Below are 26,654 nucleotides of genomic sequence, written 5' to 3'. Positions count from 1 at the left end.
CTTTTTTCTATCACATTGTCCTCTGTTTGATGCACCATTTCAAGACCAATAAGCTTTCTTTCACCACTTTAACTCCAACTAAACTCCATAATGCAAGCTCGAAGCATATCCTCCAAATTTTGTATCACTCTTTCTGACTGGCCATTTGTCTGAGCATAGAACGAAGTGGTTAATTTCAACTTAGTACCCAAGGCTTCGTAAAAGTTGCCCCAAAATAAAGATGCAAATCTTGGGTCTCAGTACGTTCTATCGACACAAAGATCCCATGTAGTCTTAGAATCTCATTAATGTACAACTCAGCTCGACGCTCAAGTGATTAGTCTATTCTAATTAATAAGAAGTGATAACTCTTTGTTAGCCGATCAACGATCACCCATTTGGCAACATTCTTTCTATGAGTGCGACAATTTCCAAAAGTAAAATCCATAGTAATCCTCTCCCATTAAAATTTTTGAATCGACAAGGGTTGTAGTAATCAAAACGGCACTTGGTGTTCTGGTTTTACTTGTTGACAAACCAAACACTTTGAAATGAACTTTGCAATGTCTCTCTTTCTACCATTCCACCAATAATTTTCTTTGATAGTCTGGCATATCTTTGTACCTCCATGATGCATTGCATATGATGAAGTATATGTTTGTTCCATTATTTCTCTCCTAAAGTTGTCATCATTAGGGAAACATAAACTCATTTTATACACTAAGACACCATCCCTTTTTAATGTAAAATCAATATTCTCCGCATTTTGTTCCTCTCTATTTAATTTTACAATTTTATCTTCCACCATTAGTGCTTCCTTCACTTGTTCAGGTAATATTGACTTTACACTCGGATTAACAATATCTGAACCATTTGAGTCAGGTGTAATACAATCATTCATGTTTCTTAACTCAAGGATCAACGTCAAAGGAGTTAAATAAATGCATGAGAATGATTTTCGACTTAAAGCATTGGCAACCATATTAGCTTTACCTAGATGATAATCAATCCTGCAATCATAATCCTTGACTAGTTCAAGCCATCTACGTTATCTTAGGTGCAACTCCTTTTTAGTACCCAAGTACTTTAAGATCTTGTGATCAGTGAATATGTGACATTTCTCCCCATACAAATATTGTCGCCAAATTTTTAAAGCAAACAATAAAGCAGCAAGTTCAAGATCATGAGTAGGATAATTCAATTCGTCCGATTTTAATTTCTGAGAGGCATAAGATATCACCTTCCCTTCTTGCATCAAAGCTCATCCTAGACCATTGTGAGTAGCATCATTGTACAGTACATATTGTTTTTCTCCAATTTATAGACTAAGTATAGGAGCTTTAGTCAACAATGATTTGAGTGTTTCAAAGCCATTTTGACATTTTTCATCCCAAATGAACTTTACTTCCTTCCGCAAGAGTTAAGTCAAAGAGGAGGCAATAATGTAGAAGCCTTTCACAAATCTTCTACAGTATCCTCTAAGCCCAAGAAGTTGCTTCCTTTAGTCAGTTTTTTGGGAGGTTTGAATTCAACAACTGCATGTACCATACTTGGATCCACCTTCACACCTTCACTTGATACAATATGTCATAGAGAAGACACATCATCAAGACAAAACATAGAAAGTTTAGCATAATGATCTTTCTCCTTTAAAATCTGTAAAATAATTCAGAGGTGTTTATCATGGTCTTCACTACTTCTGAAATATATTAAGATATCATCTATAAAAATAACCAATAACTAATCAAAATAAGTCTTGAATACTTGATTCATTAGATCCATAAATACCGCAGGAGCATTTGTTAATCCGAATGCCATCACCAAATTCATAATGACCATACCGTGTTCTAAAATCTATTTTAGGAATATCATTCTCACTAACACGCCTGTGTGATAATCATACGTTTAATCAATCTTTAAGTATATTTTATCACCCTTAAGTTGGTAAAAAACACAATAAATTCTTGGTAGTGGATATATATTTTTTATGGTTATACTGTTCAATTTTCTATAGTCAATACAAAGCCAAAAATGTGCCATCTTTCTTCAATACAAATAAAAATAGGGGCACCTAAGGAGAACACACTAGGTCTAATAAAACCCTTCTCAAGAAGTTCGTGCAATTGAGATTTCAATTCTCTTAATTCTTCTAGAGCCATTCTGTAAGGAGTGATGGAAATAGGGTTACATCTGGGAATAAGACCGATTGGAAATTCAACCTCTCTTTCCCGAGGAAATCAATGAAGGTTTTCTTGAAAGATTTCTTGAAAATCACATTCCGCATCTATGTCCTTGATAAAAGGAATCTCCAGCTGTGCATCAACTATGTCAGCAAGGTATACCCCAACACCTTCATGCATCAACTTTCTTGCAAAGGTAACTGAAATAAAACTAGATGTCAAAGATCTTTCACCTTGTATGATGATATATGAACATGTAGTTTCTTTAAAAGTAACAAATTTTCCCCTTCAATTTATGACTACATGATATTTATAAAGCCAGTCCATCCCGTAATAACATCAAAATACTTGAAGGGCATTTTAATCAAATCAGCAAGAAAGACTAGATCTGGAATCACGAAGGGAAAATTATGACAAATTTGATTACAAACAACCGGATAACCCAATAAACATTCAACCAGCACATCATAACTAAGTCTCATGAGTTTTATATATTCAGGAAGGACAAGTGATGAAAAAATATAGCAATGTGTAGAACCAGGGTCAAATAATGTAAAAATGCACAATTTAAATAAGTGAAATTTAGTGACAACCACATCTTGTCAATCTTGATCATCCCTCTGCCTCATAGCTTAAGCCTGTGAAGTACTCCTTTGTCCACTACCTTGATTAGCTTCACTTGCACCTATTGCTTGGGTGTTTCAAGGACTTGCACCTTTATTAGTTTCAGGAGTATTAAAAGAAGTCTAATGAACCTAACCTTCTATTTTCGAGGAAGGAGCATAATTAGGATTAGGACAGTCCTTCACTTTAGGATCAAAGCTCCCACAATTAAAACATGCACCAGAGGCTCTCCTTTAAGCACCAAAATGATTCTTTTCACATGTTGACACCCAATTTTGACCATCTCCGATAGAAATTAATCATGAGCCTCTTAAATTTTCCAAGCAATTTAAAATAATTAGTTTTATAAATTTTTAAGAAAAAAAATAACGTTTGTGTTATTTTGAATATTTTTGTCATTTCTTATAACTTTTGAATAATATATATATTTTACATAATTATGTATATAATTAGTATATTTTATGATTATTCAAAAAACCATCTCAAAAATATTTTAATTTTAGTAAGTATTCTATTTAGCTAATATAGTTTAAATTATGGTTATATTTTGAGCCACTATTTTATAATTTAAATAATTATATTACTAAATTAAAGAAGCTCGTTGATTAATTAATACAAATTCATTTTATTTAAGGTTTAGCCGAATTTATTATCTTAACTCAATTTGGCTATTTATCAAATTTAACCCATTCCTTAAATCCACCAAAAGATCTTAGTTTTGGGCCGTTTACACACTCCCTTTAATTTCCAGGCCCATTTTTATTTCTTCTTCTCCCAGCCCACTTCAGCAACCCAACACTTCTCCGAAACCCCAAGCCTAATAAATTTCCAGCCCACCTCATTCCCTTCCAGGCCCACTTTATTTTCAGACACCCAGGCCCAATAACATGGCCCATTCCGTTTTAATTAATTTCCAACCCAATTCCCTTTTTCCCTTTCCCTCCAACCTTACCCCTTTTAAAATTCAAAATTCAAAATTCAAAATTCAAATTCTAAACAAATTTCCCACTCTTTTTGTCAAAATTTGGCTTATAAACAATCCCCATCTTCTTTATTGTTAGGGGGTTGGTGGAGAGAAAGAAGAAAAGAGAGAGAAAGAAGAAAGGAGGAAAAATAGAAAAAAAGGAAAAGAAACAGGGAAAGAAAGAAAATATAGATAAAAAGGGAGTAAAGAGAAAAGGTTACAGAGGAATATGGCCACAAGCTTCCAGCCATATCACTGTATATAAGTATTTTGAGATAGTTTCTTGAAACCATAGAGACGTTCGTCCCTGTCCTATCTCTACCTACAAGGAGATCTATATCGCCTTTTGAGTTTGAGTGTTGTGGAGGAAGACCTCAGCGTTATTTGTTGTTCCAGTTGGCTGCTCTAAAACAGGTAACCCTTACCGCTTGACACGACTTTCTCATTTTTTTTTGTTTTGAAATGGCTTCTGCTGGCGTTTTAAAGTTCTGTTGCTGCTGCCAGTTATGAAACTGAAATGTAGGTGTATGTTTGAAGTATAGTCTTCTCTTGTTTCGCTTACCTCGTCTTAAGCTTGTTCATGTTGTCCCTCTCGCTCGAGTTGTTCATTCAGGCTTGGATGAACTTGTAGGTAGTATAATTTGTTGCTTAGATTGATATAGACACTAGATCCTTCGGTCATATTTGGTTGTGAATGTGTGAGCTCGGACGAGTTCTCGTCTTGTTTGTCAGACAACCTCCGTATTCGTTTGTCTTGAGTACGTTATAGCTAGGTTTCTAATCGAGTTTTATTCGAGTATATGTCGGTGACTTTTTCTTTATCGTATTCTTAGTTGTCCTAAAGAGTTAGAAACATTTATGTGTTCGAATTATGACCATTTTGGAGGAGGATTTTAGACTTTGTCTTACGGGTAGGCCTTTTCTTTGACGTGATTTTGGTTATCAATGGCTTCTGCATATATGCCCTTTATGTGCATTAAATGCCTTGAATGATAGAAAGGGATCAATTCTCCTCTGTGTTTGGTCTACAGTATATTTATTGCTCACTGTCGTGTTGTTGTTATTGGGTTTGAAATGATTCACATAGCCTCAAGTTTATCACTAATGAACCTTGACATATGATGACTTTCATTTTATTCTTTTGAACATTTGAATAGTGCTGCATGCATGAGGAGTCCCCTGTGTTGCCTTCATATGAGATATGTGTTTACATTTTGTACCCCTTTCCTAACTCATTATCTCTAAAATAGCTCACATCTTCTATTACCGTTTTGTTTAAGACGCATTCTATTAGCTTATCGCTTAAGGTGCTAATTCTTTTTTTTGGTTTTATTGCATGTGAAATCTCCTCGAGTCCTCATAGACTTTAACCCATCTCGTTGCACTTTCTCATTGGGCCGTAAAGGCTTGAACTGTCATCCTTGAGTTGTAGACCCCCTCAAAACTGGCGTACAGGCTAAAATATATCAAACGAGTTGCTGGAAATTAACTGCAGGTTCATCAAAACCTGGAAAGGGGCTGTAAAATGTATTGGCAGGTGTTGATGTAGCTGTATAGCAGCTGTATACATACTTTATACATCAGTATAAAGGTCAAAAAAACGTACAGGGGACCAAATTAGAAATACAGGTTGATAACAGTGAGGACATACTTCTGGAAATAATTTTTCAGCTGTCGAAAGTTGAAAAACAGGTTGATATACAACCTGTATACACAGATATACTGAGACGATATACTATATATATGCTTAAAAAATATGATTGGTAGGGGAACGTAGAGGGACGTCTATTCTAATTAAAATTCGGAATTAGGCAAACAATGCGGACATAGGGTGCATCCCGTATACATTAGTATACATTATCGGGAGACGATATACACTTGTTAAGTAAGTTTTTAATAAATGATACAGGTATAAATACGCAGGGGAATTCAGGGAAAAGTAACGGTAAATATATATTCAAAAGGTGCAGGGCTCAAGAGGTCCAAATGGGTCAGATATATGTTGTATACAGCATGTATACATTTGTATACTTTATGTCTCTTTTCAGGGAATTGGGCCAGGGCCCTTCAGCCCCCCTTTTATTTAACAGGCCCAAAGGTCATTTGTTTCTGCAGGTTTTAAAGAAGGCCCAAGTATAAGGATTAGTTTATGACAGGTGGGCCAAAGCCCAAATGAAAGAATTTGGGCAATCAAGCCCAAGTTCAAATATTTCTTTCTCTATTATTTATTTGTTTGAATTATTTAATATCTTGGTAGAATTTTAATAATCTTCTAAGGGGTAGCCATTTTCATTATTTAAATTTTACTATTGTTGTTTTACTTACTTTTATCACAATTTAGTTTTCCTTAAATTAATTCCCTCAACCTTTAGAAATAAATAAAATTAATAATAATGAAATAAAAAATATTAAAACAAATTTCTTTTTACTTAGTTAAAATTTTTATTTTAATAGTCATTTAGTCAAATCGCCGGTCAACCGCGAGTTAGCGGGCATCCCGAGGGCCTAACACCTTCTCGGGATGTACATTGAACTTCGAACCTTTTTTAATTGATTTTATCTGTTTTGAATCTTTTGACAATTTTAAATTTTTTCTTGATTTTATCAAAAATCAAGTGGCGACTCCATAATTTTGAAAAGTCGATTTTTCTTAAACAATAAGATTAATTGATTTTTCGAAACCTAGTCAATTTTTCCATTTTTAAATCAAAAATAGTTAGTAGTATTTTTTTAAAATAAAACAGAAATGGCGACTCCGCTGGGGATTAATTAAGTTCTAACCATAAGATTTGACTGTTTGACTAACTTCTTTTAATTGTTAAAATATTATTTGTACTGAATATGTTTAAATTTTTCATAAATTGTCATTGCATTCATAACATATTTCCAATATATATGTATAGTATATAAAAGGACGGTTTGCGGAACCGCAGCCGGACTTTTTTATACTCACCCTGTTTTGAAATTAGTGGCAATTTATTGGTTTGTTAGGCGTCCAATGGTTGTCGCGAGTTTTAGCCCAAATTGTCCATTTGGGTTCCCGGTCATTTCAAAAGCCACTCTTAGTCAAACTAGGATAGAGCGAAACCCAAATCCCAAAAAAAATAGCGCATTGGCCTAGGACGACCCAACACCCAAGGCGCGTTGGGCCCATTAGAAGACCACCTTGAGTCCAAAACGGTCCACGGCCTGAATGGACGTTCATACTTGTGTGTTTAAATTTGAGGGACGTATACATCCCTCAAATAGCTAGGCCCACCCTTGGCAGAAAAGGGTCACATATCTGTTTAGAACGCGCAATATTTGTCTTTGTGTTATAACTCCTTATGTGAATATGTTGTTTTATCCGGAGATATTCTAACTCACTCTTCTTCAAATACTTTTAGGACCCATAAGCACAAATATCAAGTCACTATCCAAAGTGCGTCCAAATATTCTTCAAGTCTTTAGTTTCCTAAAAAAAAAAACTACTACTCTAATATCTGAAAAAGATTCAGTATTTCAAATAAAAAAAAAATTTGAGAAATTTTATCTTTTCCAACTCTTGCAAGGAAATTAGAGTTACATCTCAATCAAAATCAAATTACGGTAATAAAATATACCGTCAATTTTGTTTCGACTCTAGTCGACATTTTATTCGCTAATCCCAAAGTCAAGTAGACAAATTCCTGTCTATTTAACTATTTCTTTATATTGGTGAGCAAGTTTATCTCCGGATAAAGCAAACTCTTATATGTTTTCACCCATATGTGATATCTTGTATTATTTACCACCTCCAGGCACTAATATATTGGTCTTTTGAGTTTTTTGCATTGAAAGGTATTTAAAACTGATCTGTGTTGGTAAGTTGGTTCACATTCGAGGTCTAAGGCCCCAAAGATTCCTTCCCCGATCAAATTTGCAAAGAGAAAAGACAACAATGGGGGATAACAATGATGAGATTGACAGGGACGATGTTGCTGTGGCTCAACCCGTCGCCGCTGACAAAATTAATTGATTATGCAGTTGATGCAACAGATTGCCGAAATGAGGGTCGAAATGCAAAGAATGCAAGATGGGTCTAATCCAGTTTCATCTTTCAACCCTCAAAGAGATGGAAGACCTCCACTCCACTTTCCATCCTCAAGCACGGAACAAGTTCAAAATCTTCCCTCTAACCCCACTCAAAATCCTCCAACCATTGACTTAACTACCCCCAATCCTTGTCACGCCACATCGTGTCAAGCACCACACCATCCTCAAAATACCAACCTTCAAATCCTCCATCTCCCTCAAAACCAAAATGCGAACAATGCTCAAACCTTCCCCCATTTACAAAACCACAATCCCGATCCTCAAACTTTCCCCCAAAATTATAAAGCCACTCAAAATACCCAGAATCCTTCCATTGCTCCACCTATACCTCAAAAGACTACATTCCAAATCCCAACTTCAAATGAACCTTATGCCGACGATTTCGAGCTTGATCACTATAAGGAACAAGAGAGAGAGAGTGGAGGTCAAGAGGAGAAGCAGACAAGGTGAATATGAAAGAAGAGGTCAGGAAAGCCATGAAGGAGTTGCACTATTTTTCCGAAGTCGATGGATTTAGCTATAAGGATTTATGCATCCATCCGAATCTCGACCTCCCAGAAGGGTTCAAAGTGCCAAAGTTGGTCACTTTTAACGGAACAGGAAATCCTCTAGCACATCTGAAAGTTTATTGTGATCAACTCGTGGGAGTTGGCAAAAACAAAGCATTATTGATGCGTCTCTTCGGTCGGAGTCTAAGTGGAGAAGCTCTGGAGTGGCTCGCATCACAGGAGCTGAAACAATGGAAAAGTTGGAATGCACTCGCAAAGGATTTCACGGAGAGATTTGGACATAACGTAGAAGATGCTCCAGATCACTACTACTTGGAGAAGATCAAACAGAAGTCTACAGAAAATTATCGAGAGTACGCTTTTCGCTGGAGAAAAGAGGCTGCAAGAGTTCAACCTCCCATGTCTGAACGTGAGATCACTGAAATGTTCATTCGTACTCAAGAGCCTGAGAACTATGAAAGAATGGTGTGTATGATGGGACAAAAGTTTGTCAAGATTGCCAAAGTGGGAGAAGCTTTGGAAGATGGTTTCAAGACTGGAAAGAGCACCAAACTTACCATATAGAAATCTAATGGAAAATCTACCAGAATTACTAATATGGATAAATCAAAAGGAAAGGTGGAGGAGGTAAGTATGATCGCGGCTACTCATATGTGGTCAGCTTCTCAAAGGAAATACCAAAACCATAATGTCAATCAGGAAAAATTTCCTCGCCCAAAATTCAGAAAGGCTCCTAAAGTATTTACATCATCAAGGGAATGTCAAACTCAACTTTATGAAAGGTTTAAAGCAATGGGCATGCTCTATCCTATATAAGGAAGACCGGCCAATCCTCTGGGAAAATTTTACAGAGCTGACCACAGATGTGCTTATCACTCAGGAGCCGTTGGACATGACACAGAAAATTGTTCAAATCTGAAGCACAAGATACAAAACATGATCAACAACAACTTGATCAATATTGAGGAAAACACCTGAATGGATGACATATTGGATGCTCAAGAGTAAGTACAAGACATTTCTGAACAGAGTCATTTGAAGATATTCATTCGAGAAGAAGAATGCCCAACATTGGCCAAACATTGCATATGAAGTTTTGTTACCTTTCTTTTGAAAATGTATCACACTTTTCTTTGTTGGAACTACGTTCGACCTGAATTCTCAAGAATGAGATACGTAGGCGGCCTATGTCGGCCTCGGTCGTTTTATTATCAAAACTTCCTATTTTGGTTAACCTTTGCGAGGGAAACTACGTTTGACATGATTCCTGATCCAACGGGATACATAGGCGCCACAACGGCTCGGTCACAATGCCCAGTAAGATTTCCATTTCTCATCAATATGGAAACTGGGACAGAATTTTTGAGAGGATCTCAAAAATGCATTGGAAGTTGGACTTCTTTAACGAGTCAAAACAGAAGACCAAAATTCTATGGTCTGAACTATGTTTGACCTGATTCCTGCTCCAACGGGATACGTAGGCGCCACAACGGCTTGGTCATATACCCAGAAGATTTCCATTTCTCTTCATAATGGAAACTGGGACATAATTTTGAGAGGATCTCAAAAATTCATTGGAAGTTGGACTTTTTTAACAAAGTCAAAACAGAAGACCAAAATTCTACGGAGATTAGCCTTGGGTGGATCTCAAAAATTACGACAATCTAGCTTGCAACTGGGACAGAATTTTTGAGATCATCAAAAATTCCACAAATGTCATTTTTTACTTATTGAGATAAACTGGGACAAAATTTTGAGAAGGGGCCTCAAAATTCCAGAATGAGCAACCTCAGAGTTAACAGAGCAAGTTATGAGAGTTCTTATATATTTTAGACCGGGACAAAATTTTGAGGACGGTCCTCAAAAAAATACCATCAAATATGTCATATAAAGAATGGGCGAGCGTGCAAGCCAACTGCAAGAAGGAGCATGGAGACAAAACCAACACAAATCAGTCTTTCAAACTAAGAATTTTTCTTTGGATGTAGGAATATTGAAGTCACAAAAATGGCTATGTAAAGTTGTCAAGAATGACAAAAGGCTTCATTTGCACCCATCGTGGACTCCTCAACAAAACCTAGAAAATCTTCCACCTTATTTATCTCTATTCCTTTATATTGCCTCAAGTGATTTCTAAACAAGTTTCTTTTTATCTTGCAGGAATATTATCGAGCCGCCCACCTCGTTAAAGTTGGACTATTATTGAGCCATCCACCTCGTTACAGTTGGAACATTATCGAGCCATCCACCTCGTTACAGTGGAACATTATCGAGACATCCACCTCGTTACAGTGGAACATTATCGAGCCGTCCACCTCGTTATAGTTGGAACATTATCGAGACATCCACCTCGTTACAGTGGAACATTATCGAGCCATCCACCTTGTTACAGTTGGAACATTATCGAGCCATCCACCTCGTTACAGTTGGAACATTATCGAGCCATCCACCTCGTTACAGTTGGAACATTATCGAGCCATCCACCTCGTTACAGTTGGAACATTATCGAGACATCCACCTCGTTACAGTGGAACATTATCGAGCCATCCACCTCGTTACAGTTGGAACATTATCGAGCCATCCAGGCCTCGTTAAAAATCATACATTGTGAGTCAATAATTATGCATGACGAGAAGATTTCATGCCTCGTCAAATTTGGACATAGCGAGAAGACTTTATACCTCGCATAAAATCATGTATTGCGGAAAATCATGCATCGCGGAAAATCATGCATCACGAAAATCATGCATTGCAAAAAATCATGCATCGCGGAAATCATGAATTGCGAAAAATCATGCTTCGCGGAAATCATGCATCACGAAAAATCATGCATCGTGGAAAATCATGCATTGCGGAAAATCATGCATCGCGGAAATCATGCATCGCGAGTCAATAATTATGCATGACGAGAAGATTTCATGCCTCGTCAAATTTGGACATCGCGAGAAGACTTTATACCTCGCATAAAATCATGCATTGCAGAAAATCATGCATCGCAGAAAATCATGCATCGCGAAAATCATGCATTGCGAAAAATCATGCATCGCGGAAATCATGCATTGCGAAAAATCATGCATTGCGGAAATCATGCATCACGAGAAATCATGCATCGCAGAAAATCATGCATGCAGGAAATCATGCATCGCGAGTCAATAATTATGCACGACGAGAAGATTTCATACCTCGTCAAAATTTAAGCATCGCGAGAAGACTTTATACCTCGCTGGAATTTATGCTCGACGAGAAGACTTCATGCCTCGCCAAATTTATATATCGCCAGAAGACTTCATACCTCGGTTGAATTTATGCACGACGAGAAGATTTATTGCCTCGTCAAATTTATATATCGCGAGAAGACTTTATACCTCGCTTGAATTTATGCACGACGAGAAGATTTCATGCCTCGTCAAAATTGATATATCGCGAGAAGGCTTCATACCTCGTTGGATTTAATGCATCACGAGAAGAATCCATGCCTCGTTGAAAATCATGCATCGCGAATTTGAAATTTATACATCGCGGGAAGACTTTATACCTCGTTGAAATTTAGACATCGCGAGAAGAGTTCATACCTCGCCAAAATTTATGCAGCATGAGAAGAATCCATGCCGCATTGAAATTTTCACATCGCGAGAAGATTTCATACCTCGCTGAAAGTTATGCATTGCGAGAGGACTTCATACCTCGCAGGAATTTACGTATCGCGGGAAGATATTCATGCCCCGCAAGAGGACATACATGGATAAAGAAATGGAAATCGTGTATCCCAAGAGCAATATTTATCCATCAGCCTCAACTGCATCCTTTATTTTTGAAAAAGAAAAAAAGAAAAGAAAAGAAAAGAAAAATAAACATCAAGAAGAGCATCGAAGATGACGACAAAAGAAACATCAACATCGCATCAACGTCTATTTGTTTATTTTAGCATCAAATGAAGAGTATTGAAGATTTTATTGCAAAACACAAGGCATAAGCTTTATTTGCTGGACGTCAGACCAATCGAGTCGACGTGGATTTGAGGAGAACAATGAAGTGTCGGCACGGTAAAAAAGACACTGTCTCTCATCCTAATTGCATTTTTAAGCTGACGATTTTTATCTCAATCTTTGTCGAGAGCATCCAAAAGGATGAATTCTCAAAAAAAAAAACACAGGTGCGGACGACATCAAAAAGGATGCAGCACAACGTGGAACTTTTTCTTAGCAGCGAACTGGGACACAGTCCAAAGAGGAATGTCAAACTCTTAGGACGCGAGAAGAGGAGCGACTTCCACTACAATCGAACACCCCGATCTTAAGGCATGAGGGTTTTTCTTTAGTTTTGTCAGTTTCAGTCTCGCATCCAAAAATTTCGATTTACCGGAAGCAAGTTTTTAATCTGAGTGACAATGCGCCAAGAGCTTTGGAAATTATGTCCGTGTAAGATCTTAATTATGGGTGTGAAGCGTGTCACATTCATGGCTAAGAGGTTAGAAGCCTCTTTTTCATACTCATTTAATTTGTCACTTGTCTGAAACAGAAGGTTATCTAGCATAATAGATTTCCTTTTCAACCGATCGAGTCGAACTACACACAGCCTGATTCCTGAAGGTTTAAGGATATGTAGGTGGATTAAATGTTGAAAACTCGGCTGTATTCCAACATTCGCTCTCTAATTTTATTCTCGAGCATTTCGAGACCTTCATAATTCGGTATCGAGGTGGTTTTTGAATTTTTTCAAAATCGTGCGTTAAATCAAGCTTATCGAAATACAAGTGGCCTGAATTCTCATATAGCCATAGATATATAGGAAACCGTTTCAAGGGTTCGGCCATAATTCCTCAACCCTATGCCAAATCCTTCTCTTAAAGATGAATGAGGTTGGTAAAAATTGGCTTGGTCAATTTCATTTTCCTCGAATTGCTTGCATCAATCCAAGTAAAATGAGGCACAACTGTTGACACCCAATTTTGACCATCTCCGATAGAAATTAATTCATGAGCTTCTTAAATTTTCCAAGCAATTTAAAATAATTAGTTTTATAAATTTTTAAGAAAAAAAATAAAGTTTGTGTTATTTTGAATAGTTTTGTCATTTCTTATAACTTTTGAATAATATATATATATTTTACATAATTATGTATATAATTAGTATATTTTATGATTATTCAAAAAACCATCTCAAAAATATTTTAATTTTAGTAAGTATTCTATTTAGCTAATATAGTTTAAATTATGGTTATATTTTGAACCACTATTTTATAATTTAAATAATTATATTACTAAATTAAAGAAGCTCGTTGATTAATTAATACAAATTTGTTTTATTTAAGGTTTAGCCGAATTTATTATCTTAACTCAATTTGGCTATTTATCAAATTTAACCCATTCTTAAAATCCACCAAAAGATCTTAGTTTTGGGCCATTTACACACTCCCTTTAATTTCAAGGCCCATTTTTATTTCTTCTTCTCCCAGCCCACTTCAGCAACCCAACACTTCTCCCAAACCCCAAGCCTAATAAATTTCCAGCCCACCTCATTCCCTTCCAGGCCCACTTTATTTTAAGACACCCAAGCCCAATTACATGGCCCATTCCGTTTTAATTAATTTCCAACCCAATTCCCTTTTTCCCTTTCCCTCCAACCTTACCCCTTTTAAAATTCAAAATTCAAAATTCAAAATTCAAATTCTAAACAAATTTCCCACTCTTTTTGCCATAATTTGACTTATAAATAATCCCCATCTTCTTTATTGTTAGGGGGTTGGTGGAGAGAAAGAAGAAAAGAGAGAGAAAGAAGAAAGGAGGAAAAATAGAAAAAAAGGAAAATAAACAGGGAAAGAAAGAAAATATAGATAAAAAGGGAGTAAAGAGAAAAGGTTACAGAGGAATATGGCCACAAGCTTCCAGCCATATCACTGTATATAAGTGTTTTGAGATAGTTTCTTGAAACCATTGAGACGTTCGTCCCTGTCCTATCGCTACCTACAAGGAGCTCTATATCGCCTTTTGAGTTTGAGTGTTGTGGTGGAAGACCTCAGCGTTATTTGTTGTTCCAGTTGGCTGCTCTAAAACAGGTAACCCCTACCGCTTGACACGACTTTATCATTTTTTTTTGTTTTAAAATGGCTTCTGGTGGCGTTTTAAAGTTCTGTTGCTGCTGCCAGTTATGAAACTGAAATGTAGGTGTATGTTTGAAGTATAGTCTTCTCTTGTTTCGCTTACCTCGTCTTAAGCTTGTTCATGTTGTCCCTCTCGCTCGAGTTGTTCATTCAGGCTTGGATGAACTTGTAGGTAGTATAATGTGTTGCTTAGATTGATATATACACTAGATCCTTCGGTCATATTTGGTTGTGAATGTGTAAGCTCGGACGAGTTCTCGTCTTGTTTGTCAGACAACCTCCGTATTCGCTTGTCTTGAGTACGTTATAGCTAGGTTTCTAATCGAGTTTTATTCGAGTATATGTCGGTGACTTTTTCTTTATCGTATTCTTAGTTGTCCTAAGGGGTTAGAAACATTTATGTGTTCGAATTATGACCATTTTGGAGGAGGATTCTAGACTTTGTCTTACGGGTAGGCCTTTTCTTTGACGTGATTTTGGTTATCAATGGCTTCTGCATATATTCCCTTTATGTGCATTAAATGGCTTGAATGATATAAAGGGATCAATTCTCCTCAGTGTTTGGTCTACAGTATATTTATTGCTCATTGTCGTGTTGTTGTCATTGGGTTTGAAATGATTCACATAGCCTCAAGTTTATCACTAATGAACCTTGACATATGATGACTTTCATTTTATTCTTTTGAACATTTGAATAGTGCTGCATGCATGAGGAGTCCCCTGTGTTGCCTGCATATGAGATGTGTGTTGAGATTTTGTACCCCTTTCCTAACTCATTATCTCTAAAATAGCTCACATCTTCTATTACCGTTTTGTTTAAGACGAATTCTATTAGCTTATCGCTTAAGGTGCTAATTTTTTTTTGGTTTTATTGCATGTGAAATCTCCTCGAGTCCTCATGGACTTTAACCCATCTCGTTGCACTTTCTCATTGAGCCGTAAAGGCTTGAACTGTCATCCTTGAGTCGTAGACCCCCTCAAAACTGGCGTACAGGCTAAAATATATCAAACGAGTTGCTGGAAATTAACTGCAGGTTCATCAAAACCTAGAAAGGGGCTGTAAAATGTATTGGCAGGTGTTGATGTAGCTGTATAGCAGCTGTATACATACTTTATACATCAGTATAAAGGTCAAAAAAACGTACAGGGGACAAAATTCGAAATACAGGTTGATAACAGTGAGGACATACTTCTGGAAATAATTTTTCAGCTGTCGAAAGTTGAAAAACAGGTTGATATACAACCTGTATACAAAGATATACTGAGACGATATACTATATATATGCTTAAAAAATATGATTGGTAGGGGAACGTAGAGGGACGTCTATTCTAATTAAAATTCGGAATTAGGCAAACAATGCAGACATAGGGTGCAGCCCGTATACATTAGTATACATTATCGGGCGACGATATACACTTGTTAAGTAAGTTTTTAAAAAATGATACAGGTATAAATACGCGGGGTAATACAGGGAAAAGTAACGGTAAATATATATTCAAAAGGTGCAGGGCTCAAGAGGTCCAAATGGGTCAGATATATGCTGTATACAGCATGTATACATTTGTATACTTTATGTCTCTTTTCAGGGAATTGGGCCAGGGCCCTTCAGCCCCCCTTTTATTTAACACGCCCAAAGGTCATTTGTTTCTGTAGGTTTTAAAGAAGGCCCAAGTATAAGGATTAGTTTATGACAGGTGGGCCAAAGCCCAAATGAAAGAATTTGGGCAATCAAGCCCAAGTTCAAATATTTCTTTATCTATTATTAATTTGTTTGAATTATTTAATATCTTGGTAGAATTTTAATAATCTTCTAAGGGGTAGCCATTTTTCATTATTTAAATTTTCCTATTGTTGTTTTACTTACTTTTATCACAATTTAGTTTTCCTTGAATTATTTCCCTCAACCTTTACAAATAAATAAAAATAATAATAATGAAATAAAAAATATTAAAACAAATTTCTTTTTTACTTAGTTAAAATTTTTATTTTAATAGTCATTTAGTCAAATCGCTGGTCAACCGCGAGTTAGCGGGCATCCCAAGGGCCTAAAACCTTCTCGGGATGTACATTGAACTTCGAACCTTTTTCAATTGATTTTATCAGTTTTGAATCTTTTGACAATTTTAAATTTTTTCTTGATTTTATCAAAAATCAAGTGGCGACTCCATAATTTTGAAAAGTCGATTTTTCTTAAACAATAAGATTAATTGATTTTTCGAAACCTAGTAAATTTTTTCATTTTTAAACCAAAAAATAGTTAGTAGAAATTTTTAAAAATAAAACACCACATTGCGTACAAGTGGGAATGTGAGGCTTGCCTTGGCCATATTTTGGAGTGGTAGCTGAAGAAAAATCTAATATGTTTTGCTTCTGTTGAGCTGGACCATTATTACTACTAGCCTTAGAATTATCAAACCTGCCCCTTTTTTGATGGACCTCAAAAATCTGGTCTAGGCTTTCGAAATTTGTTTTCATTTCTATTAACTTCTTTTTTATCAAGTCGTTCCCGAGTAAAAGCAGCAGAAACTAACTTTAAAAAGATATCATGTTGAAGGATCGTCACATTCTTCGTAATGGAATCATTTAAACCATCTTCAAATTTCCTGCACTTATCTTTTTCCTCTTTAATAATACACACAACATAACAACAGAGCCTTAGAAACATTTGTTCATATTCAGCAATAGACATGCCTCTTTGCCTTAGATTAAAAAACTCTTTTTTCTTTGCATCACAATAAGCCGGTGGTACATACTTTATGCAAAAAAATTTAAGAAAATCATCCCACTTAAGAACAGAAGGTTTTAGCTTGGCATTATGAACAGTTACCCACCAATCATAAGCATAATTTTGTAATAATCAAAGCACATACTTAAATTTCGCAACATTAGAACGCTCTAACTTCTCAAACACCCTCTCCATGCGATCTAACCATTGTTAAACATCAGTAGGATCAACCATTCCTTCAAACACTACAACACCCATTTTCCTCATTTCTCAATGTTAATCCCATTGGGGTCATGCATCGATTCGACCATGTGTTCGAAGAATACACCAATTTGTTGTAAAGGAGGATTCATGGCTTGTGTACCATGACTCATAAGGATGCGAACCAGCTCTTACACGTTGATAGTTTCCCCCTTCAGACACGCTAGTGTTGGGAACATGTTTACTCGATATATGTTCCCCAACGCCTTCCGGTGCATGAGGTTTAGAATAGAGGCACCAGAACATTCACGAGCAGCTTCCATAGATCGGTTAGAAGAAGTGGTCATAACTTAGTTCCTTCAAAATTTAAGATCTTACTGCATTAGGGACAAGTTCATGATGTTTGTGCACTCTACATGTAATAAGGATATGGAAAACCATGTAAGTGAGCCTGAACTCTAAGTAGAACATTTTCTAAATCAAATAACTATACTAGTATTCAGAACAAAAATCCTAGAACCACAAACCTAGGCTCCTATACAAACACTTGTAGCGCCCCTTTCCGAGAGATACTACAACTTGACTAGAAGCCTAGTTTAATACTTGTGATATTTAAAAGATATTAATGAAGGTATAATGTTTTCTAATCTAGTTGAGGGATAAGATTCATAGCACATAATTTAGTTAAGGATGTGCATCTTGCTCATTTTTAATGATTTAATTTAGGTAAAAATTTTATATGGCACAAAATATTAACTAATCACGAAAAAGCCTCTCAAAATATGTTAAGCAAAACCGACAAGCTTTTCATGTATATATTAACTTCACACTTAAGGATGAAATAGCAATGATATTACCAGCTTCCGATTATTATAGTCACCTGATTCATGCTTCACACAAACTTAGAAAACATAAACCAAATTTGTATTTTACAAGCATGGGTTCACACACCCCAAAAGAGAAAGATGTATAACTGTACTTATATTACAACCCATGATAACATGACCAAATAAGCCCTCACAATCTCATGTGGATATACAATAAATAGATCATGTACAAGTCCAAAGGTTTATATAAAATATACTTATTCCTATATGTAATGTGATCTTCCTTTAAGGATTTCAAAACCTCCATCTTCAGTGAGAAACTTCTACCGCCCTCTCGAACATTCCCTACAAACAAAACAACTATCGGCAAGCATAAAGCTTAGTGGTTTTAAAGCTGTAGATCCGGTGCTCTTAAATTCACAAAGTCATCATTCTCAAGTAAAGGGTAGCACAATTGACATATAATAAGTAAAATGCGAAAATACTATACAAAGAGTATTAAGTTGGATAGTTAAAGCTCCAAATGTCAATAACGTTCATAGAACAATTTTTCAAGAGGTTCAATAACAAGACTTGCCCAATATATACATCATGTAGTCACACAAAGCACGAGAAGGTATCAAGAAGCGCCAACGCCCTGTAAAAAGAAGGTTCAAAGCCCAATTAATTAGATAACCAAGAACCATATTAAAAGTGGCTTTCCATTTCGTACTTAAAATGGACAACTACCATGCATGAGATGAACTAAAAAATCAACAGTCAAGATGGAAAATTATACAAATCAAGAAGAATTCCAATAGTGACAAGGTCAAAACCACTAGAAGGACACAGTTCCAATATAAATTCCAAGTTATCAAATAATCCGTACTAGTGGACGAGTTACACAAGAGTCTTTTACATCCTAAACGACAAAAACACAACAGTGCAAAGTGAAAAGAGGTAATCAACGTACCAATAAAAAATTTCAGATATACGCACAGCTAAATATAGTTCAAGTACAAGTTTATACACAAACCTCAATCTTTAGCCAAGAACAGTCCAATACGACTACAAGAGTTCAAATTTTAGACAAACAAATATATGAAGATCCTCAATTTTTTCACAAGCATATACAACCATAAAAATATGATTAAATAACTTATTTAATTTCTAGTATCTCAATAATGTTGAAGTAAGACATATAATCATCACAAGTAAGCCTAGCCTTCACATTTACAACTAAATTTCAAAAACAATGATTCGTCCAACAAAGTACTTCATGTTGCGAGTAACTTTTGAAATAGGAAAAAGCAAAACTGGACTATATATCCTTAATAAAAGATGTAATAATATCTCTTAATATTTCAACTAATCTATAATAACCTCAAAATGCATTTTTTATAAAAAGATATAATATAAGCACGAACACTTGTACAGATAGATTTCTAATTCCACAGTTGAACAGAATTTTTCCTATGTTGCATCCCATAATTGGAATCCATAATAGAAAAATTAGAGTTTTCCATACGAATTTGAGTTTTATAACTACGAAATATATTTTTAAATCATATTTATTCATTGAAAACAAAGTTCTATAAGAAACTGTAAGCTTAAAATACAGAAGACTACCCTGTCAAGAAACAGATTTTTTTCATCACTTATCAAAAGAAGTTGAGTGTCGAATTCACCCAAAAGGAGCTTGTTTTTCTTTTGATTTTGAATAACAACTCTCTATATAATGTTCGAAGGTTCCTACACTTGAATACATACAAAATTCATAAGAGGATGTGTGAAATATATAGATACACAAAATATCCTCATCATATGGACAGATCACCAAAAGTTGTTGCCCAAAAATTTGTGTGCTGCCCAAACTGCATACATATACTCATATATATATTTTCTTCATACCAAAACAATCAATTTAATTGAAATTCTAGTTAGTCAATTTATATAAATACCCCCATACAATACCTTAATTTACGATTATACCTTTTTAGGCACGTTTACAACTATCACAATATTTAAAGTTCCCAAAATGAGAACAAAACATATTATAGTAATAAATGGATATGTAAATCATCGCCTAGCATCTTAGGGGTGTTACAACACTAGTACAATGTTCAAGTAACATCCCATAATACTATTAAAGCAAGTTGTCTTATGAAGTAACCGTAGACTAAGAAGATTACACTTAATACCATATGACACATGCATTTAACCATAGATGTAAGACCAACATACATCATAAACCTTATATAAGGACTCATTTATTAATTACATCTTAAGACGTTACTTATAACAATAATCTAAGTCTATTAGTGCAATCTATATGTGAAGCCGCATATACTCACACATACCAAGTAAACCAACAAGGAGATCACATGCATTGCCCTTCCCGTCATGCATTATAATGACAAGTATAACCAACAACATGCATCCAAAGTAAGCCATTAATCATGTAGTTCAAGTAAGACTAACATCATGCTTATTAGTTGTTACATGTGTGTTAACACTAAAATATCATGCATAAGATATAAATATATATATATATATATACATACATATATATATATATATATACACACACACACACATATGAACTAATCCTAGAATTTCCATCAGGACCTACTTGTGAAATGTAAAGGTAAAGTTTCATTCCCATACCTACATTAAGCGACATCTCTTAGGTAGTCCTAGTTAGTGTTCATCTTATTGCATCCATTGTTCATTTTACATTTGGGAAACTTCAGCATAAACTATATTAACCATGTGAGTTAAAGATAGAATCCGGTGTCACTCCCTTATACAGAAAGGAGGGAATCCTACTTTCCAAGGTAGAATATATACATTGTCATATAATCTAGGTTGATCTACTTGATGTTTCCTATGGGGGCACATAGGTAAGGAACTGGAAGATTGTTACTAGAAACCCTCTTTGTTCTACTAAAATTGTAGTTTCCGCCTCATGATAGAACAATGTGAACCTCCATTCCTTTTTGAAGAAACACCTCTCATTTTCAAGTTCACTCGGTGCTACGCATCAATCGTTTAAAACATTAGATATCAACTCAAATATATAAAAATATAGTAACATATTATTTCCATATATACGATATATTCTCTAACCAACAAAAATCATTATGAGCAACTTAATGAGACAATGCCTCGACTACACTGTTGTATTGTCCTATACCTTGTTGGGGTATAGGAATCCTCAGCTAACTGGATCTACTAAGCTATGATTAAAATTAATAAGTCATATAAAAAGTTTAATCCTGTAACATGTTTGTTACATGGTTATTGAGGAATGCAAGTTTTGTTAACTCGTTCCCATATCGTTTCTCAATACTTCTCTCAGTAATAGATAACCCATGCTCAAATGTAAACTATTTTAAAATTTGATGTTTCACTCTTTTATATATAAATTATAACATTTTTGGAATACTTATTTCCTTTGTACACTTATTTTCAATCATAAATCACACACTTCTCATTGTCAAACTTATTTAGTCAAGAATTAGTTCAAAACATTAGTTAATTAGAAAAAGTGTTCCCAATTATGACTAAAAAGACCTTTTAAACAATCCTCATAACGTCATTTTAGTTTGAAATGTCAATCAAGACATTTGATTATGATAGGTTCACGAAAACATTAAGAGTTAAAATAAAAAAGGGAATGAAAACACGATTAAAGGGAACACATAATTACGAAGAATATAGATGAAAAATTCAATGTAGCCTTGGTGTATCAGTGGCCAGTGGAAAGTCACGCAAGTGATGCACGGTGAAAGCTTTGCACATTTGGCATTCAAAACAAAAGAATGTAGAGAGAACTCAAGTGTATGTGTTTAGAGTTGATATGTGTGTTGAATGTATAAATAGGCTTACACTTGTGTGGGAAAGTTTGAAAAAAGTCATGATAGGAATGTTAGGAAGGAAACACCATGAAGCCCCATACGGGTAGTTTCATTCATGACAAAATTTCTTGAAGCTTGTGGAAATGAGGAATCAAAGTCAAAGTGAAGACCACGTAACTTAGACTAGTCGCGGTCCTCTTAATGCACCATCTGGTGGTTAATGAGCAGTGACACAATTAAACTTTTGTGGATTTAAGTCTTGAATGAAGACCATGGGACCCTATATTGTTCTTGGTGGTGTCAACAAGTCATTGTGATACTCATAAAGAAATGGATGAAATAGCATTGAAGATCTAGATGGAAAGTCAAGATCAATTCACTCTATATGGCCCGTGATTCTCACGTTGGGTGCCTTCGTGCCCTTGAATTATACATAGGAATGAAGTCCCATATTGTCTAAGTGCAGATCCACAAACGACATAAAATATCATATTATTGTTAACAAGCCATTCTGGTTTCTATTAGGTCCCTGACAAGTCATTCTTAGTGCGACTAGGAGTTGTTTTGAACACACTATCTTCATTAATTATGTTTATTTTTTAAATCATTGTGTGATTGTGTGAATGATAGACTACTTTCTGCAATTTTTACATTTGTTATTATGTATTAACTTTCAATCAAGACTTGGAGCTTTTATATCTTGTTTGAATATCAATTATTCTTTGAATTCACAATCTTCATAAGTAATGTCTTTTAGTCTTTCTGTTAAACCGTAAGTTTACAAAAATATGGATGCATTTCACATGAAGTTTGTATGAGTCTTGAGCATTTTTTTATAACATATCATTGTGTTTTATGTAAATTTTCCCAAAAAATAGGATTGGAGCGGCTGGGTGACAAAAGCTTTAAAATGGCATAAGTAGTAGTTGACAAAGCCCAACAACGGTACGTCATTCATTTTATGGGTTGTTGGTGGGCATACATAGATATGAGTTTGACACTGTTTTAATATTTTGGAAGCACGGAAGCAAATGATATCCAATAGCTTTTGTGAGGGTCCGTCGATTTGTTCATAGTTCATGTGCAGAAGAAGACATGTCGGGCCCATTATTTCTTATTATCTATTCCTACTTTTTTAGAACTTAGCTATTATAAATAAAAGTTATAATTTAGATTTTTTGGAGTTATGTCTTTATTGAGACAATTTCTGTTTTTTCCACAGGGGTTTATTTTGCAAACAATTATGATATTCAAGTGATTTTCGTTGATTCTCCATGTGTAAGGCATGGTGATCCTTCATTTATAGATAAGTTACATCCCTAGAGTCCATTTCCAGTGTTTTCAAGTTTAAGAGAAACACCAATTTTACTCAAACTCATGGGTTCATCCATTAAATTATTGTAAATGGTTTATAATAGAATTGGGTGATTGAATTATTATTTGATTGATGATTTATGGTGAATACTCTCTGCACACATGACTCTCCCTAATTTATCAATTTTGCCATATGAAGTAGGTCAAATTATTATCAATGAATATTGATGAATTTTTATTTAATATATTAACATTAGTTCATTGTGTCATCATATGTGCTTATTCATGGTGAATTAATTATGTATTAATATATTGATGTATTAGTTTTTTGGTAAGAGAAGACTTAAGGACCTGAAGGATAATTGTGAATTTAGTGGAATTTGGATTGTGTCAGCGTGTTGATCCACTTAAAAGGTGGAGATGCTTATTTTCTAGTTATGCCAATGTGATCATGTCTTAAAGTACGTGTGTGTGTGTGTATATATATATATATATATACACATATATATGTATAGATACATATATATATATATAGGTATATGTATGTATGTATATATATTCATGTGATCGTAATGATAGAATAATCATCTTGTGGAGGAGTTGAATGTCCTGTTATTTAAAGTATATTCTCTCAAAATACTCTTGAATTTGTAGTCTTAGGCAGCCTATTCTCTTATAAATGCATGAAATGGTGAATGTGTATCATTAATTGGTAGGCTAGTGCATTCTTTTCAAGAATAAATAATATATTTTGTCTTATTTTTTGAATTTGTAGATCAAATGTTGATATACTTTACATAAGTAGATGAATGAAGGAACGAATGTCTTTTATTTGGTTGACCTAATGGTTGTATCCTTCATATGAAAGACTAATGAGGTGTTTTAAATTAATTCTTTAACCGGTAGACCTAAAAGGTGGTGTCCCTTCTTGATTAGTCTAAGAACCAATGTGAATGAAATTTTTTGAAGCGATAGACATACTGGTGGTGTCTGTCTTCTTGTGTGAAATAATGAACCTTGGGATCGTAGCCTTAATGGTAGTGTCTCTTCCTTGGAAGATCAATGATATACACTTATTTACATTGAATCGGTTGACCTACTAGTGGTCACCTTTCATGCGTATGTGCTTTGGGTTAGTATCCCTCTCAAGTAAAATGCTATGACATTTTTAAAATACTCTGTGGGATTCTACGATAAGTACCTAGAGGATATAGTCAAATGGAAACTCTCCCAATGATATTCTTAGGATCCTATTTACATATACATATCCCATAAATATGTGTCAACATAGGGATATATACTTTCCAGTGGTCATTTACAATGCTGCGACATCACCTAGTCTACCTTAGCAAAGTGGACACTCATTTTTCGATAAAGGAGCACAAGACCAGATTCCATGACCTAGATCTCGTGGTCTATGTTGGTTAAACACTTATTCCAATCATGTTGTTTGTATACTCTATTTATTTTATGGTACTATAATGTTTGTATAGAAGTATGGAAATGTATCTACACATTGCACGAGTAGGATTTGAAAGGGCTTTAGAGAGTTCCCTATGTTTCAAATGACTAATGTGTGAAAATCCACTTATTGAGGTAATTGAACATTGTTGACCAATATATGCTTAAATATAAATATGCATTCTATACTTTAATCATATCTTGAGTTGCTTCCTTATAATCTCTTATTGTACATGAATATGATTGATTGTGGTGACTCCAAAGGAGTTCATAGTATGAGTAGTATTATGGGATGCTACTTGCATATTGTAGAAGTAATGCTCCTAATGTGACATGTTGACTTATGTAATGTTTGTGTCTTTTTAATTTTTCATTGTTTGAAGGTTTGAAAGTTTATGGTGAGTTCATTTTTGGTGACATTATTAGTTATATGAGTTAGCGTGGATGTTGGTATATGATGTTATCCATTGATTTCACAAGGTATACCAAAAAAGTTACTTCAGGTAACGGTCTAAGTTGAAGCCAATGGCTTACATATGATTTTTTTCAAATGTAAATCTATGAGTTGCATGTTGGGTTTAATGGAATATGATGTCTATTGTGCTTACATACATGAATTTTATATAAAAATTGCATATGCATGACTTTGAACTAAATTTCCCATTTCCAACCGTGTTTTTGCATGGTCATAATACTTAATACATTTTTGTTTTTGCTAATTCATATTTATAAATATTTTTAAAACATGTAATGCTCAGCAAGTGAGTGGTTGTACCTAGGATTGATGTGCTTAGATTGTATTTCCTCTAAAATTTTGTATGCCCGCATAGATAGAGGAAAAGGACTTTTATTGTTTGTGGTTCTTTGATGTTCCAAGACTAATGATAAGAACTTGATTGTAAAGGGTTGTGTCCCATTATGTTTTTCTGTTGGGTATAAGATGGACATGTGATACATAGCCTTCCCACTTTCTTTTTGAAATATATGGTTTTTGAATAAAAAGTTGAAATGAAACACTACTTTCTATTACCTATGGGATGAATGAATGCTAAGAGTCTTTTATAAGATACTTTCAAGGTTATGTATGTTGTGTCATATCTAGGAGGTACTCCTCGGCCTGACAAACTTGGTGTCAGAGCATAAGGTTTTTGAAATGGTTTTAGGCTGATGTCTCACATGCCATTTTAAGTTGATTCTTTTTCATTGGTGTGAGTCGCAACACATATCTAAGCTAAAAGCTATAGGATGTTAGAAGCTACACTTCTTTCATTACTTTTGAAGTTGTTCCTTAGAGTTGAGTTCTCTAAGTGTCCTTTTACTAATCCTTCTCTTGTGATAATACGATATGAATATGAAATCTAACCCAAGAAGGTTGAAAGAGAAGATTTTTAATGAGAGAGTTCCTCCTCAAGGTCTTACAGATTAGAAAGCTCCACAAGTAAATCAAGGTGGTTTTCCCATACTTGTCCAATTAAGAGATAATCATGGCTTTTCAAACTTTGGCCCAAGCCATGATGGCTAAAGTGAACTGCGAAGTGCGGTCTACAGTTATTTGTAATGAAAGCACTATGTCTTCTTGATTAAGAGACTTTGTCCGGAGGAATCCCCCTATTTTCCTAGGTTCTAAGGAGGGATAGAATCCCTATAAATTTTTTGATGAGGTGTATCAGACATAGTGAATGCTATGGCTGTTAATTTAATTGAAAAGGCGGAACATGCTTCCTATCAATTAAAGAACATCCCCCATGTTTTGTTTACTCAATGAGGGACCATGTTTCTTATATGATTAGTGTGTTTGAACTTACCTGGAAAGTGATGTGATGCCTTGCATGTTTCAGTGTGTGTACTGTAAGTTAA

General features: G+C 34.9%; 1 protein-coding gene and 1 long non-coding RNA gene across 2 annotated transcripts; both read left to right on the top strand.

The window, feature by feature from the left end:
* The first annotated feature begins 3,842 nt into the window (after positions 1-3,842).
* Positions 3,843-5,467, top strand: LOC104646310 (uncharacterized). Its single transcript, XR_740458.4, has 2 exons — positions 3,843-4,161; positions 5,111-5,467. It is a non-coding gene; the product is annotated as an uncharacterized lncRNA (long non-coding RNA).
* A 2,806-nt stretch (positions 5,468-8,273) lies between these two features.
* Positions 8,274-8,894, top strand: LOC138347556 (uncharacterized). The gene has a single exon (XM_069295852.1). It carries the CDS (start codon positions 8,274-8,276, stop codon positions 8,892-8,894), a length of 621 nt encoding a protein of 206 aa, XP_069151953.1.
* The last annotated feature ends 17,760 nt before the right edge of the window (positions 8,895-26,654 follow it).

Source organism: Solanum lycopersicum, chromosome 3 (assembly GCF_036512215.1).
Source record: "Solanum lycopersicum chromosome 3, SLM_r2.1".
Lineage (NCBI taxonomy): Eukaryota > Viridiplantae > Streptophyta > Magnoliopsida > Solanales > Solanaceae > Solanum > Solanum lycopersicum.
Note: the sequence above shows the minus strand (reverse complement) of the source record. Positions and strands in the feature narration are given on the sequence as shown.